Source organism: Hibiscus syriacus, unplaced genomic scaffold (assembly GCF_006381635.1).
Source record: "Hibiscus syriacus cultivar Baekdansim isolate YM2019G1 unplaced genomic scaffold, ASM638163v2 tig00110833_pilon, whole genome shotgun sequence".
In the NCBI taxonomy this organism is placed as follows: domain Eukaryota; kingdom Viridiplantae; phylum Streptophyta; class Magnoliopsida; order Malvales; family Malvaceae; genus Hibiscus; species Hibiscus syriacus.
Window position 1 is genome coordinate 228,209 of NW_024062884.1, and position 16,868 is coordinate 245,076.

Below are 16,868 nucleotides of genomic sequence, written 5' to 3' on the forward strand. Positions count from 1 at the left end.
AATCCAAAATGAAAAAGGTTACTCTATAACTAGTGTTAGAAGTGGTCATGGAACTGGATTTGAAAATCTTGGATTTACTGAATTTTGTAATTCTAATGGTATTAATCATAATTTTTCAGCATCTAGAACCCCTCAACAAAATGGAGTTGTTGAGTGGAAAAATCGAACTTTAGAAGAAATGGCTAGAACCATACTTTGTGAAAACAATTTGCCAAAATATTTTTGGGCGGAAGCCACAAATACCGCTTGTTATGTTATTAATCGAGTAATGATTAGGCCTATTTTGAAGAAAACTCCATATAAACTTTTTAAAAATAAAAAGCCTAATATTAGCTATTTTCATCCTTTTGGATGTAAATGTTTTGTTTTAAACAACGGTAAAGACAATCTTGGCAAATTTGATGCTAAAAGTGATGAAGGAATTTTTTTGGGTTATTCCTTAAATTCTAAAGCTTATCGAGTATTTAAAAAAAGAATTTTAGTTGTAGAAGAGTCTATACATGTTGTTTTCGATGATAATCCCCTTCCGAGGAAGGATTCTTGTGTGAATGATGATGTAGGTATTATAAACATAAATAACGTTGGACATGACATTGGAGAACCATCATCAAAGGAAGAAATGAAATATGAGGAAATTCAAGATCCTCTCGACAATCCAACCATTGAAGAAAGGGAAATCTCTTACCCAAGGGAATACAACTATGTCAAGGATGGTGAAATAATAGGTGATCCATCCAAAGGGGTAACAACTCGATCTTCTCTTAGAAATATTTGTAATTATGTTGCATTTATCTCATGCATAGAGTCTAAGAATATTAAAGAAGCATTAAATGATGAACATTGGATTATGGTTATGCAAGAAGAGTTAAATCAATTTGAGAGAAGTAAAGTATGGACATTAGTTGAAAGGCCTAGTAATAAATCTACTGTAGGCACTAGATGAGTAATTAGGAATAAGCTTGATGAAAGTGGTAATATAGTGAGAAACAAGGCTAGACTTGTTACTCAAGGGTATACTCAATAAGAGGGCATAAACTATGATGAAACATACGATCTCGTAGCTAGGATGGAAGCAATTATAATGTTATTAGCATTTGCATGTTTCAATGAATTTAAATGGATGTTAAAAGTGCATTTTTAAATGGTTTTATAAAAGAAGAAGTGTATGTGAACAACCTCTTGGTTTTGAAGACTCAAAATTTCCAAATCATGTTCTTAAATTGAAAAAAACTCTTTATGGTTTAAAACAAGCTCCTAGAGCTTGGTATGAAAGATTGCCAAATTTTTTAATTGAAAAAGGTTTTTCAAAAGGGAAGGTTGACACTACATTGTTTTTAAAGCATAAAGTTAAAGATTTATTAGTATTTCAAATTTATGTTGATGATATAATTTTTGGTTCTACTAATGATGTTCTTTGCCAAGAATTTTCTAAACTAATGCAAAGTGAATTCGAGATGAGCATGATGGGGGAGCTCTCATTTTTCTTGGGACTCCAAATCAAGTAAAGAAAAGATGACATCTTCATCAATCAAGCTAAGTACGTTAAAGATATGCTCAAGAAGTTTGGACTGGAAAATGAGAAACCTCATAACACTCCAATGAGCTCATTTACAAAGCTTGACAAAGATGAATGAGGTAAATGTGTGGATGTTAAATTATACAGGTCAATGATTGGCTCTTTGCTTTATTTAACCGCAAGTAGACCGGACATTATGTTTAGTGTTTGCTTATGTGCTAGATTTTAATAATGTCATAAGGAATCACATTTACTAGCTGTTAAGAGAATCTTTAGATACCTTAAGGACACTCCTAGTTTAGGACTTTGGTATCCTAGAGACTCTAGCTTTAGCTTGTATGCCTTCTCTAATGCGGATTATGGAGGATGCAAATTAGATAGAAAAAACACCTCCGGTACATGCCAATTTCTTGGAAATATGCTAATTTCTTGGTTTTCAAAGAAACAAAATTGTGTTGCATTATCTACCACTGAAGCGAAATATATTTCAACAGGTAGTTGTTGTGCACAAGTTTTATGGATGAAACAACAACTTTTTTATTATGGAATTGAAGTGGGTACCATTCCTATCAAGTGTGACAATACTAGTGTTATTTGTCTCACTAAAAATCTCATCCAACACTCTAGAACTAAGCACATTGAAATAATACATCACTTCATTAGAGATCATATCACTAAGGAAGATGTAGTTCTAGAATTTATTGATACTTTGCACCAATTAACATATATCTTTACAAAACCTTTAGACAAAGAAAGATTTTAGACACTTAGAAGAGAATTAGGTTTAACTAATATATCTTCACTTAGTGTTTAAAATAATTTTTAGCACTTTTAAGAATAAATGAAAAATGTTTATAATAATAAATTTTGACTGTATTCTTTGCTATTAGTTAGGGGGAGTTTATGTTCTTTGGTGAAAATTAATTTTATGTTCAAATGTAGTTTAAGGATTAAATTGATTGATTGAACATGATTAATTTTCAATATATGAGTTGCCAATACCACTAGAGCTAATTAAGTTAGCATGTTGAGTGTTTAAAACAAATTTTTGACATTTTTGTCCATAATGCATCGATACACCGAATAGTGTATTGATACATCCCTTTGAATGTGCATAGATACATCATGAAGATGCACCGATGCACTCCTTGAATGTGCATCGATGCACAAGGCCATGCATCGATGCATCCATCGGGTTTTTGGATAAAAACCCCGCTTTTCTTCATTTTCTCAAAACCCTTTCAAACACTCTTAGTCGCCGTTCGTCCCTCTCCCCCCTAAACTCTCCATTTGCTTAAAATCAACAGAAAATAGTCGGAATCCAACTGTTCTTCAACTCCGAATCCTGCTAACATCATTAAATCGTGCAAAACATCATCACATTCCACTCAATTCGAATTTTTCAAGGTATTTTTCCAAAATCCTCTATTTTGATTTTAGAACTAGTTTAGATTAGTTATAGGATGAACATTACATCGGGCATTGATTATAGTATGATTCTAAACTAGATTTTACAATCAATTTCGTCAAAAACAAACAATTTTTCAACATTATCTTTGAATTTTCGAAATAAATTTTTTTTTGTTATTTTCGAGAATTATTGATGTTTTTGATTTAATTGTATTGTTTTCATAAAACTATATGTATTATGATATTCCCAATGTTATTTTCAAAAAAATTTCAAAAACATGCCCATTAGGATTCGATTTAGAGAACCTTGAATTATTGCGGACTCAATTGAGTTTTGGGATTGATTATTGTGCATATATGTGTTTCAAAATTACAGGTTTCATTCCTAATTATGATTTCTTAAACCATGTCAAACCCTAAACGCCCTAGAACTTCTTCTAGTCATTCTAACCGACCTCCTAATCCTATTCCTCTTCAATCTCCAAATCCAAACGATCCCAATATGACCATTCTAAACTCATGTTTTAATATGTCTGAGCGTCGTAGATAAGAACTCTACCATAGGTACATGGATTCCTTCCAAACTTACAAAATCCGGGAAGAACATATTCCCTCTGTTCAAGCCATGGTAGATATCAACTTTCAATACCTACCGACTCTTAAGTCCTGGAAGTTTGATAAACTGTTTCACCTTAAACCTATTGTCTATCATCAGCTGATCCGTATTTTCTACTCTAATGCGGTATGTATTCAAAACGAGAGTCAATGTGGGACTATAGGAATTAAATCCTACCTTTTAGGACAATATATTCATATTGACACCGAGACTATAACTAAACAATTTGGGCTATATGACAATGGTTTACATAATGAGAAAGAAACTGTGGCATATCATATCTTCCTAATGCTAGTGTTAGTACCTTACATACACATCATGATCATTTTCTACATTTAATGATCTCTTGGTGGTTTCGACCATCCGGAGGTAGGTATTCCACTCTTCGTGTCAAGGATTTATGGTGGATGCATTGTATCCAGCATAATAGAAAGAAAAATTTGCCACAAATCATTTTTAGTGAACTAGTAGATACCATAAATATTGTCCCTTCTAAACATGTCGAAACTTTAGTTTATGGGTGTCTACTTAGTAATATTTTTATCAAACTTGTCCTTTGAGTCTCTCTCGACAATCTCATCCCTCTTCAAAACCAAATCAATCTCACCTCTTTGAAGAAAGCTGATTGAAAACAGGACGAGAAAACTGGTCAATTGGTCTTTCAACCCAATAAGCAAACTCCGGGAGCCAGTTCTTCACGTTATGCTCCTAGCTCTTCTCGTGCTCCTCCTCCTCCTCTGGCACTGACTGCTGACGACGATTCCAAGCTTCAACAGCTTATGCAAGATATTGACGATCACATACCAGACGATGAGCCTGCACCGGAACCAGCACAACAAGAATATCAAACGCCACTATATTTTTGACATTTCTTAGAGTCGTTTGATTTGAGGTTTGCTTCCACGGAGTCTCAGATAACTGAATTTCAATGGGAGATGCGTGAACGTATGGACGCTCTCACTCTTGAAGTACGAGCACATTATCCTCCTCCTCCCGACCCTCCGATGGAGTAGATCTTTACTTGCCATGCTTTCTTGAACTTAAAACTTGGATTGATAAACATTTTGTTGTTTTTGGATTGTTTTACTTTGGTTGTTGAATGTTTGAATTGGTTTGGATTTATGAATTGGATGATTGGATGTTTGAACTTAATATATATATATTTGGTTTGGTTTTAACTTTCTTTTTGAGCTTAATGTTTATTAATTTTTGCATCATTTACATATTAGTTGCATTATGACCAATTATGCCATTTCACATTTGATTATGAATATTGAATTATGAAACTAATGGCTAACCTTTCTCTTGATCTTTGATATTAGCAGCTTAAACTATATTTATAATCAATTGGCTATGCTTTTCAAAACCTTGTTTAACGCGTTTTAAAGTTTTTTTTTTGATTTAACAAAAAGGGGGAGAAGTGTTAAAGTAAGGGGGAGTAATTTTTCAAACTTAATTTCAAAATTTATTAGAAAATCTTAAAATCACTAAAATGTTTTGTTATATCAAAATGGGGGAGATTGTTGAAAACAATTTGATGTTTCGATATAACAAATTGAGTTAAATGAATTTTAAGATTTTACAAATGATTTTCTAAGTATATTCGATTGAATTACTCGAATATCAAAATATTACTCCAAGTCTTTCAAAGTTCAATTTCAATCCTTACTAATGTGTAAAATTGTGTTTTATACTTAAAATATTTTTGAAACAATTTTCACAAAGTATTTCGAACAAAAAACGAGCCAAAAATCAAAATTGAGAAAGGATGCACCGATGCACTCATTGATGCATCGATGCACTCACTATATCGAATACATTTTATGCATCGATGCACTTCCATGCATTGATACACTCAGGTTTTATGAAAAACATCGAATGCATTTTATGCATCGATGCACAGACCATGCATCGATGCACTTAGGCTTGTTTGAAACATCGAATGCATTTTATGCATCGATCCACTCTTAGTGCACTGATGCACTAAGGGTCCAACGGGCGAAATATTTGAATTTACACATAGTATATCGATGCACTAGCCCTATGCATCGATGAACCAAACGCTCCCAACTGTTTTATTAATTGTTTTCACACTTAAACGGCTCCATTGACTCCACTAATCATCCCCAACGTTCATAATTAATTGAATGAGTATTTAAACAAGCTTAGAAGCCATTGATCAATAACAAGAAACAACAATCAACAAGAATCAAGAGAGAATCAAAGAGAAAGCATCAAACTCATTGTTTGAGCATTTCAAGCCTATTTTTCATTCAATATTCATTTTGCTTTCAAGAACACTTCTTGTACTCAATTGTATTCATTCTTGAGTGTTCTTTCTTTGTTCTAGAATTGTACAAACAATCTACCTTGTGAGGTTTTCCTTGTAAGTTTGCAAATTTGTAATATTCTCTTTGAGAAATAGTGTTCTCAAGAATTGGGGTATATTCTTGAGGGAGTTGTAAGGTTATCTCTTTGGCCTCAAAAGAAAGAACAAATTAGTGAATTTGTTAGAAAATCCTTAGTGTGGATAGCTAAGGCAGTGGACGTAGACTTTGGTTGAGAAAGTCGAACCACTCTAAATCGCTGTGCAATTACTTTCAATTTTCTGCAAAAGCTTCCTCCAAAATTTTAATTGCCAATTCAGCCCCTTCTTGTCCGATTCCATATATCAATTAACTCAACAAAAGGTTTAAGACTTTTTTAGGCTTAAGGGTTTTGAGGTGTTTGTTTTAAAATATGAATTGTGAGAAGAAGTATTTCAAGAAGACGAACAATATACCTTAAGATTAGCCTCATCGAATGACCATTAGAAGAGATTAAAGTATTAGCACGTTGAACTTTAATTTTTTGTCGATTCTTAGTTGATTCGTGAAAAACAAATATTTGGAGAAGAAAGATGAGTGAAATGTAAACATTTTGATACCGATCTTTCTATAAAAGACGACTAAGGACATACGATTGGATGTCAACATTGATTGAAAAAAATAGTGGTAAAAATGAATCCTTTTAAAGTTTAGCAAACAAATCAATACACTTCTAAAATTCAGTACTTAAACGACATTATTTTAGACATTTATAGAAGTGTCTATATCATTTAATGATGAAGAAATCTATATGATCGTGCCGCAAAAATTTAAGAACCAAATGACATAGTTAAAATTAAAATTAAAATTTAATATGAAGAAATTATAATTTTGATAATAAAAATGTTTAATACTAAAATAAGTGTCTAAATTATACCTAAAACCATGAATAGGTGTCTAAACTATTTTTTGACTCATCCAAGTGCCTAATGTTACAAACGTTACCCATTTAGGTGCTCGGGCCATCAACAACGTTAATTTTCTCGTTAAGTGTCACGTGTCAGAATCTAGTTATTTTAAAAAAATTATTTAAAATTTTAAAAATAAAATTATATATAATTTTATAATTTTAAAGAAAAACATAAACATTTTTGAAATAAACCAAAATCTTTAAAAACATTCATTTCAACCCCTAAACCCACGCCGACCATCGCCATTTGTCGTCGACGAAGCTCCACCAGACTTCATCTCCCTCTGGCGACAAAAACTCCCATGAAACCGTGACCAATCGACAACGAATCGACATTTTATACCTCATGAACCGTAGGATGAAAATCGCGATCATACGCAATCTCGATGGCCAATCAACGATAACTACGACGACATGTGACTAGGATTATGACAAGGACTACGTCGGCAACGACGGTTGTGGTCGAAAGGAGTACGACGACTGTTTAAGGATAAGATTAGAGATTTTAGGATTTTTTTTTTACAATTTAAAAGAAATTAGAGTTCTTTTATAAATATAATAATATTTTTTAAAAGATAAATTTTAAAATCATCAGATCGTAACACGTGTCAATTAACAGAAGAAATTAATGTCGTTAACAGCTCGGACGCCTGAATGGGTAATATTTGGCACATGAATGAGTTAAAAAAATAATTTAGACACCTATTCAAAATTTTAGGTTATAGTTTGAGCATTTTTTTTATATTAAACATAATAAAAACTATACACCCTTTAAAATTCAATGATATGGGGGTAATTTACCCAAAAATTAAAAGGAAAGAAACGTAAACGGCGAGAAAGAAGATTAAAGAAAACACACAGTAGAAACGACAAGAAAGAGAGGCTATTCTAATTTTCCGACAAGAATTTGTTAATCTCAAAAAAGTTGTGTCCTTCAAAGGAGTATGAGCACCTCAAATCTGGAACGTCTGATAACCTAAAGATCTTCACATATAGTATAACCTGATGCCATCGGAAGTACATATTGTGGTTCAGACAATGATCCCAAAGTACAAACACCAAATCTCTTCTGCTTTCTTCAATGGTTTCCCTGTCCTTATTTTCTTCTATTCTCTAATAATGTAAAAACGAAAAATGAAATCTTTTCTCAGTTTCTCAGTTTACCTGTGCGCCAACTGCACGTTTTTGTTTTTCTTTGCAGTGCTTATCTGAGTTTCAACAACATTTTTAATAGTGCACGAGTTCTTCTTCTCTTTAAGCTCCTCTCTCTCTCTCTCTCTTGCTGAGCGTTTACGAAGATGATCCATTTTTTCTCATTTTATGAGTTGATGAATCGTTAATGGAGTTAAAAGGGTCGGATACTTCGATGCTAAACTATGTAAATTCCCATGTTTTATGTCAACTTGTACAAAATCCGGCCAAAGCTTGAAGCTTTGATCGTATCGAGTGTTGATCCTCAAAATATTCCAACTTTATAGCATCATTTTTCCCAAAAATGTCATCACTAGAGATGTCCCACATCGATTTAGAGCAAGGGACTCACCGCCGCAACGGGAGTGACGAAAGCGCCGGAGAGGCAAGCGTCTGCTTCTCGGATGGCGACGAGGGCCCTTGCTTCTCTCAGTTTTATTCCACTGCAGGTGGTTCTCAAGACGACTACAGTATCGCCTACGGAGAAATCGGCGCGTCGGATAGGAGGAGGGGATCTTCGGCCTCGGATTTCTCGGTGGAAGCGGAGATTCAGGGGGGGGTCCCGGAGATCAAGGTGCATTCGGCCAAAGTTGAGAGGGATTGTAGAATTTGCCATTTGGGTTTGGAAAGTAATAGCCGTGAATCTGGGGTTCCTATCGAACTTGGCTGTTCTTGTAAAGATGATCTTGCTGCTGCTCATAAACACTGCGCTGAAGCCTGGTTTAAGATCAGAGGAAATAAGTAAGTAAAACAATTCTAACATTTTTAACTTATTGGTGAAAACTACAATTCTAACATATTTTAACTTACTGGTGAAAACTATCTTTTCATGGAACTTTTGATGATTGCATAGACTAGGAATTAATTACTGTTTCTTGACAATGTTTTTACAGTTTACTATCCAGACATACACTAGAGATTGACTGTAATATGATAACTGATTATTTTGATGTTAGTTTTGCAATCCTAGCTTGTTTGCCAGCAGTTGTACCATCTGAACATTACACTTAAGTGGTTGCTTAGGCCCCAATCCCCTAATTGACTTGGATGATTGATCAGATAGGATTTGAAGCTCGAAAACTCGACATATTTGGAATACTGGTGAAGAATGCCTGCTAAGTGCTATTGATATCACAGTCTGTAATTGTTGAGCATGATTTCATTATGTATAATGGGAGATTCTGATAACTTTAGTAGTTTCAACTTTTAATAACGTATGATTAACAGATATTCTTTCTTCCGATGGAGTGTTGGCTCCTCTTTGTACCGAGTTTCATCGGTATTGAAATCTTTTTCCCTGCAATTTATCCTATCCCTTAGTCTGTTTTATTGTTTTAGCACTTGCGAGATTTGTCATTCAACTGCACGCAATGTAGTTGGAGCGAACGAGACTGAGTCAATAGACCAAACGAACGAGACGAACAGTTCCGCGACAATAATCTCAGGACCGACACACCATACGGACTCTCAAAGCTTCTGGAACGGCCATCGCATCCTCAACCTTCTCCTAGCTTGCATGGTATTTGCATTTGTTATCTCATGGATCTTTCACTTCAATATGCCATCATAAAATTCAGTTGCTGTGAAACGGAATTACTGTAAAGGAGCCTGGCGAAACTTGTTGCTGTGATGATTAATAATGGGATGGTTGATAGTCATTTTGTTCACCCCATCTTCATACATGTGAAAACTTTTGGTGTTATCTTTCGTTTAGTGTTCCGCTGGAGTAGCTTGCTATCCCTCGGCTAAACACGCAAGCGGATACCGATATAGAGCAGTGGGATACTCAAGGGGACAAACAACCGTTGCATGGCATCTCCAGGGACCACTTTTGGTCGCTCATTCAAGTAAATCAAGCAGCGCTTGGCATAGATTATTATTTGATGACACCACTATCTCGCCATCAATGAACTAAATAAGACAAACAAGATTCTTTTGAGTCTATCCGATGCTGTTCTAATAAAAATCTTCACTTTGTAGCTCTTTAATGCACAAGTGGTCGACCTGGAATGGGTGTGCATTAATGTGGCAATCCAAGTACAAAATTGTAAATAACTTTTTCCCTTTGACAAAAGCGAGCCAAGTTCTTCACCTTGCAGGAACAAATCAAGGGGTCCATGTCTAACAGGTGTTGGCATAAGCTTAACCACCCACTTGGGGGTCCTACCCACTTGGGGCTCCAGAGGACCCCCATTTGGCTATTTTCCCCTGTATAGAAAGTGATGGTTATTCAAACATGCAACAACTATGCAATTGTAGCATCATCTCTAACCTCTCAATCAGACATTGCCGCAAGTACATACCAAACCAGTCGGTTGTTCTACCTAGTTTGTGCCGACAGTTACTTAACCCCTCAATCAGACATGTTTGCATATGTGCTCCTCAGCAAGGTAACGTTGCTCTATTGAAGACAACGTGCATGTCAATCCAACATTACAGACACGACCATGAAAGGTGCAGCAGCCTGGACATTATTGTGCCCAATCATTCGTACTAAAAAAAGGGAGGCAAAAAAATTGTGCAAAATTGAACATTCAGACAATACGCATTAGTTTACATCATCATCACATGCATCATCTGTAAAGGCATGGAATGTCATGTGCTCTTCCATTTTAGTTGCAGGGATCACAGGTGTTTTTAATGCTTGGCTACTAGAAAAAACCACTTGCAAATTGCAATGCCTTGACAAGAAACATAAAGATTCAATACACTTAAATACTTCATCTCGATAGCATTCGGCATTGTTGAAAAAAAAAAAACGGAATTTCTAACAAGCATCAGCGTGAGAAAGAGAATCACAGTGGCAATCGGAACTATGAAAATTCCATGATATATGTAGGATGCTGATGATGATGGCTGATGACTTTAATCAAGACAGGGAAGGAAAGCACAATGTACAAGTGCACTACTCATTTCTGCTTTCTTAAGAATACAAATCAAATTACCAGTACTGGAAAAGGCTTAGCCTTTCTTCCAAGATCAGATGGATTCGAGCAGCACAGTTACAATGATAAAAAGCAGCTTCCATCATCTATGCACCATTCATCGCAGTATCGACATGGATTCCGTTTGCATCTTCCAGAACCTGGCCATTAACTTGAGTTCTCGGCCTCTAAACAAATAATATAAAAACATAAATGCCGATATAAATTGGATATCACCATGAAAAAATTCAAAGAGGAAACATTAGCATATACAATTACTATACCCAATCTGCAGAGTCTATGGAATTCCCATTCAAGAGCTTCTGGTTCTCTTCTTTGGTCTTACTATCCTTGTCTTTGGTGCTCAAGGGTAGCAACATTGGTAAATTTCCACTGGTTCTGTCACGCAATTCTGCAGTAATATCTTGGTGTTAAAACTACTGGGTAAAGTTATGACCTGACCAACAGAAATCGTATAGGTTATACCAAATTAGATAAGGTACAAAGTCGAAAGCATTCTAATTTCTAACCTGGCAGTTTCTTGTCCATGAATAATACCACTAAATTAACAGTATACCTGTGCAGAGTGCATACTGAAGTCAAAATCAATTAGAAATTTCAAAAGGGTACTTCATACCACTAAATCGTATAGAAATTTCAAAAGGGTACTTCATACCATGCGACAACTACGTCGACCGTATAATGTTTGCGGGTTGCCACAATCAAGAGACTTTGGCTGATGGCTACTAACCAAGCTAACTGCTTTATACACCTGCAATTAGACAACAATACCATCAAAAACCAAATAATTGTCTACTCTTATGTATAGCAACATAACAAACTCGAATTCTTTGCCCCAATTACTAATAGCTGATGGGATCATGCCATGTGCTGCTATTGATGCCGGTGCGGAATTCGGTGTGCCTGTTTTAGCTTTTCGTACGTCTGGTGCCTGCTGCATTTGGACTTACTTCCATCTGTCCATGCTCGTTCAACAAGGTGAAGTTCCAATACAAGGTTAGTTTTGGGGTAATCTTCATCTTATTCAAACTAATAAGTTCTGATATCTTTATTTCATTAATACCTCATAAAGACATGAACACGTCTGGCCGTTAACCTCTGTTATAAGCCTCATAAAGACCATGAATTCAAACTAATAGGTTCCTGTAAAGATGTTACGTGACCTTAATGTGATTGCAGATACAAACATGGACGAGCTAGTGACCAGAATTCCAGGTTTGGAGAATGTTTTACGACGTTGAGATCTTCCAGGTATTTGTAGGCTCGAGAGAGCCGACGATCCACTCGTCAATTTCTATATCGCCCAAGCTTCCGCCGCCGGACGAGCATCTGCTCAAAAACTCAACACGATCCATGAACTGGAAGCACCCATTCTATCTAAACTCCGTACCGTTTTCTCCGAGCTTTACTCCGTCGGCTCTTTGCATGCTTTCTCAAACGTAATCATAAACGACGACCTAACTGCTTTAGCTTCAACAAGTATTTTCTGGAAAGAGGAAACACGTTGCATCACTTGGCTTGATTCTCACCCACCGAAATCAGTCTTGTTCGTTAGCTTCGGTAGTTTAGTGAAGTTCACATCTGACCAAATGCTCGAGCTTTGGCATGGCTTGGTTAACAGTGGGAAATCGTTCCTGTGGGTCATTCGATCCAACTCCATCACTGGAGAAGACGATGATCCAAGTAAAAACTGACGGAGCTCAATATAAGTGCAAAAGATAAGGGGTTGACCGTGAGTTGGGCACCTCAAGAGGAGGTCTTGACTCACTCAGCTGTGGGTGGAACTCAACTTTGGAGAGTATTTATGCAGGTGTTCCTATGATTTGTTGGCCTGCATTTGCTGATCAACAGGACAACAGCAGATGCGTGAGTGATGTGTGGAGAGTCGGCTTTGACATGAAAGATAGCTGCCACAGATCCATTGTGCTTTATTAATGGTATAATGTTTGTTTTATTTGTTAGGTGTTGTGTTATAGGGTTTTATTACAACTTATATTAATTATTTTTTGGATTATTTGTAATTAAATATTGTCGAGGTTTAGGAATTATGTATAGATTAAAATCTTGTCTTCTTTTTGTGCATCTTCAAAACTCGTATCGATGTGATATTGTTGGAGTTTATGATCCCAATTTTATTTAATCTAATGCGAATGAATTGTTAATTATTATGAAAAATTATGAGTTGATATTATCTCATTGTTGAACCAAGTTTTATAATGTTTTAATATAACAAGTTAAGGCAAAATTTTTTTAGACTTAATTGAATTTGTTTAAAATTTTCAAAAATTTTTCACAAATAATTCAAAGTCCATAAAACTAGAATTTGAGCACAAAAATGTTTTTCAAAGTATGAAGTACCGATATTGTTCACGTGATATCGATATCAAATGTAAGAGAAGTATCGATACTCTAAAGGTAGTATCGATACTACCTTTTCCAAATAGCTCAAATTTCAGAATGCAAAATAGATACTGATACCCAAAGGGGTACCGGTACTACTTTACACAATAGTATCGATACCATGGTCATAATATTGATATTGGTTAGGCCCAATGACTAGTAAAGATTAGTTTATTTAAATATTATAAAGAAAGTACCGATACTCATTAAAGGAGTATTGATACTCCTTTTCTTGGACATTTTTATTTTGCATAAAAATTATCCCAACGGCTCCAAATCATCCCAACGGCTAAAAACGGCCACAAACACATTCCAACATATAAAAACAAGCTGAGGACACTTGAACAAGGGTTATAACACTTATCCAAGCAATCAAACATAAGAGAAAGAGCTTTTAATTATTATTTTCCTTTATCTTGTAAATAGAAGTGATTTTATGAGCTTAATCTTGTAAACATCTACCTTTTAGAAGTTTTATTGTTTACTCTTTTTATTCATTTTGTAAAAGGGAGTGGTTCTAGCTTAGCCTTTGAAAAATTAGGGATTTTCTAAAGGTTATATTTGTCCTTGAAAAATAAAGAACAAATTAGTGAATTTGTTACAAAATTCTTAATGATGAGCTAAGGTAATGAATATAGATTTAGTTGATAAGTCGAACCACTATAATTTTTTTGTGCCAATTGTCTATCTTTTTAATCTCCTTACTACCTATTCTCAAAAACCAGTTCAATCCTTCTTGGTAAACTATTCAATTGTCAATTTGAGCTTCACCGAATATCCCGACACTTATAATCATTTTATACTCTTCACACTACTAGTTTGCATTAATTATATAAACAAATCAAAATTATTTTATGCCAAAATGTTGTAGCAGAAGGACAATTATCAAAATTTGCAGCAGTCTTGCCTTGGCTTTGGAGAAATCTATCAACTCAATCTCGAAATGGACAATAACTATTGGTTTGTTGGGTCAATTTTGGTGTAGAATGATTAAATATTGTAAATTTTGGTGTTTTTTCCGAAATATCATTTATGCCCTATAATTTTTTTCTTTGTCATACACCTTTCAGATTATTTTTTTCGATCTAACACCCTTTGCAGTAAGGCGTGCCCCATGCAACGCGCTTTACGCAGACATGGACACACGTGTCTAAAGCGCGACCCTTCGGGTACGCCTTACGTCACATAGGGCTATAACGCGGGTCAAGGGCCGCGCTTTTCAATTATCATATGCTTAATTATCATACATGCATAATGCAAGGCGCAGTGCAGGGACCGCGCCTTGCATTATTTACCCGACCTCTCGGCTTTAAAGCATTATCTCTCGGCTATAAATAGCCCTCTCACCGTAAACTCTCTCACAATTCCCTCTTAACCGAGAAATTAATACAACAATCCTTTCAACCAGTAAATAACACCCGACAATCCTCTTATATTTAATTCAGAAGTTCGTTCGGTCTTTTGTTATAAGATTTTTTATTATACTTATTATTTATTATAATTATTTGAAAAAATATTATAGTAATTGTTTTCAATTAATTTATCTGCCAGTTCAAGGGGAAAGTGGGAACATACATCGAAATATTTTTGCGGTGCATGTAATATAAAAAATTATATTATTTAAGTTATTTATATTTATTTGTAAAAATTTTATTGTGTTATATTTTCGTTCATATATTATTTATTTAATCATGTTTATTTCAGTTGTTTTTTCGCATATATAATATTGTTGCACTTTCCGGGACATCGTTAAAACTTTCCGGGACACATCCTAGATAGTCCCGGCACAAAGCAATCCACGAACCGTGCGCCATCCCTGATATCACATCTCCATCCACCGAAAGCCCCAGGTGCATAGAAACATCCTCAAGTGTAATTGTGCACTCTCCGCACGGAAGATGGAATGTGTGGGTCTCCGGTCTCTACCGCTCCACTAAGACATAAATAAGGTATGATTCTATCTTACAGTGACCCTCATATCTACCTATGTGACCGAATCCAGACTCTACTAAATACGGCAAGACACAGCTAGGTACCACTATCTTAAGATTGCTAATAAAATGATCTAATACACGGTTACTCTCCTAAAATTAAATAATTACAAAAATTAATTTTTAAACTAATAATCATGCATTAAATAAATAAATAAATAATTACTAATAATTTAAATTATATTAAAACGTTAAAATGTTACCGTATCAGCAAAATATTGCGATATATGATTTCTATCCAAGCGAAGTAGACCTCCTTCTATTTTATATATGCAAAAAAAATTAAATAAATAAAATATTAAAAAATTTAAATACTTAAATAAATTAAAAAAATATTAAATATAATAAAATATAACTTAAACAATTAAAATATAATATAAGAGTATTTGAGAGAAGTTGAGAGGATTTGGTGTGATGAAAGTGATTGAGAATGTGAGTATTTATAGGGAGGGGGTGGGGTGTGAACGGCCGGGGTAGAGGGTAATTAAACCTAAGACGTTGCCTCGCGCTACACCCCACGTGGAGCCAGATCAGCGTAAAGCGAGCTGTAGGGGCGCGCCTTACTGCAAAGGGTGTTATATCAGAAAAAATAATCTAAAAGGTGTTGAAAGGGAATATTATAGGGTATAGGTAATATTTCGAAAAAAACGCCATAGATTTCAAATTAATTTTAAAAATAATCTAATAAATTAATATTTTAACCCGCTTGGTCTATTAGGCCAATTCACATGCTTTCAATGGGATTGTATTTCCGAAGGTGTCAAAGGAAACAAAAACAACCTTCTTCAAATCAACTAACCCACATGCTTCTTTTTTCTGTTTAAATCGGGTAATTAAGGGAACTTACTGTATCCTCCATACAATTACTACATAGATGATTGAACTTGTAAAATACAAAAACTATTTGAACAGGCGTATTCGACTGACTTCTTCAAGTAAAATCAACCATTAGAACACCAGAGCTTTAGATTAATGGTATTTCTTCATCAAAACATGCGTAGCATATACGTAACGAAATACAAATGGAATGAATATACGTATTATATACAAGGGCTCTTCAGTCCGAACCAGAAGCCATGTTGTGTGCTAGGGAACAAAGCCGTACGCTGACTGTAAAGCTTATCGTTGGTATTGAAAGGTTCAAACGACCTTATCTGTCACCAATAATGCATCCATCAAACGTCGTCATCCTTTTACAATAATAAAAGCTTTGCGGTGTGGCTGTTAGTGTTAAAATTGAAGGGATCCCAGATAGCAGGTCCAGTTGGTTGAACCACCGTGGAATTTGTAATACAAATTGACATAAAGGGAAAGCGATGTTTGTTTCCCAATCTCCATTATAGTCTAATACAAGTGCTGTACTGGTCTTCCTTTTTATGGAGAGATTAGTGAAGATGTGCAATAGGATTATGTCTCTTACTCGTTTTTCCATATTTAGAAAAAGGCTTAATACCAAAATAGGTATCCAAACTATACCATTATTCCCAAATAGGTGCCTAAACTATTTTTGAAAAAAATATTTA

At 34.9% G+C, this 16,868-nt stretch overlaps 2 protein-coding genes and 1 pseudogene across 2 annotated transcripts; 2 read left to right on the forward strand and 1 right to left on the reverse strand.

Annotated features, from left to right (window-relative positions):
• The first annotated feature begins 7,685 nt into the window (after positions 1-7,685).
• Positions 7,686-9,579, forward strand: LOC120142967. Its single transcript, XM_039157401.1, has 2 exons — positions 7,686-8,750; positions 9,348-9,579. The coding sequence occupies exons 1-2, from the start codon at positions 8,314-8,316 to the stop codon at positions 9,577-9,579; spliced, it is 669 nt and encodes a 222-aa protein (XP_039013332.1). The 5' UTR covers positions 7,686-8,313.
• Positions 9,580-10,794: 1,215 nt separating this feature from the next.
• LOC120143115 (phosphatidylinositol:ceramide inositolphosphotransferase 2-like) lies at positions 10,795-11,728 on the reverse strand. The gene is made up of 4 exons (XM_039157523.1): positions 11,610-11,728; positions 11,464-11,510; positions 11,218-11,345; positions 10,795-11,121 (listed from the first exon to the last, which is right to left on the reverse strand). Exons 1-4 carry the CDS (start codon positions 11,726-11,728, stop codon positions 11,041-11,043), a joined length of 375 nt encoding a protein of 124 aa, XP_039013454.1. The 3' UTR covers positions 10,795-11,040.
• Positions 11,729-11,803: 75 nt separating this feature from the next.
• On the forward strand, positions 11,804-12,889 carry LOC120143116 (annotated as a pseudogene).
• The last annotated feature ends 3,979 nt before the right edge of the window (positions 12,890-16,868 follow it).

Excerpts from the sequence above, each read along its gene's own strand:
- LOC120143115 (XM_039157523.1), bottom strand. The coding sequence starts at position 11,728 with ATGGTATTGTTGTCTAATTGCAGGTGTATAAAGCAGTTAGCTTGGTTA. Across the intron at positions 11,511-11,609 it reads GTCGACGTAGTTGTCGCATG|GTATACTGTTAATTTAGTGG; the intron begins GTATGAAGTACC and ends CACTCTGCACAG. Across the intron at positions 11,122-11,217 it reads CCATAGACTCTGCAGATTGG|AGGCCGAGAACTCAAGTTAA; the intron begins GTATAGTAATTG and ends TTATTTGTTTAG.
- LOC120142967 (XM_039157401.1), top strand. The coding sequence starts at position 8,314 with ATGTCATCACTAGAGATGTCCCACATCGATTTAGAGCAAGGGACTCAC. Across the intron at positions 8,751-9,347 it reads TTTAAGATCAGAGGAAATAA|CACTTGCGAGATTTGTCATT; the intron begins GTAAGTAAAACA and ends TTATTGTTTTAG.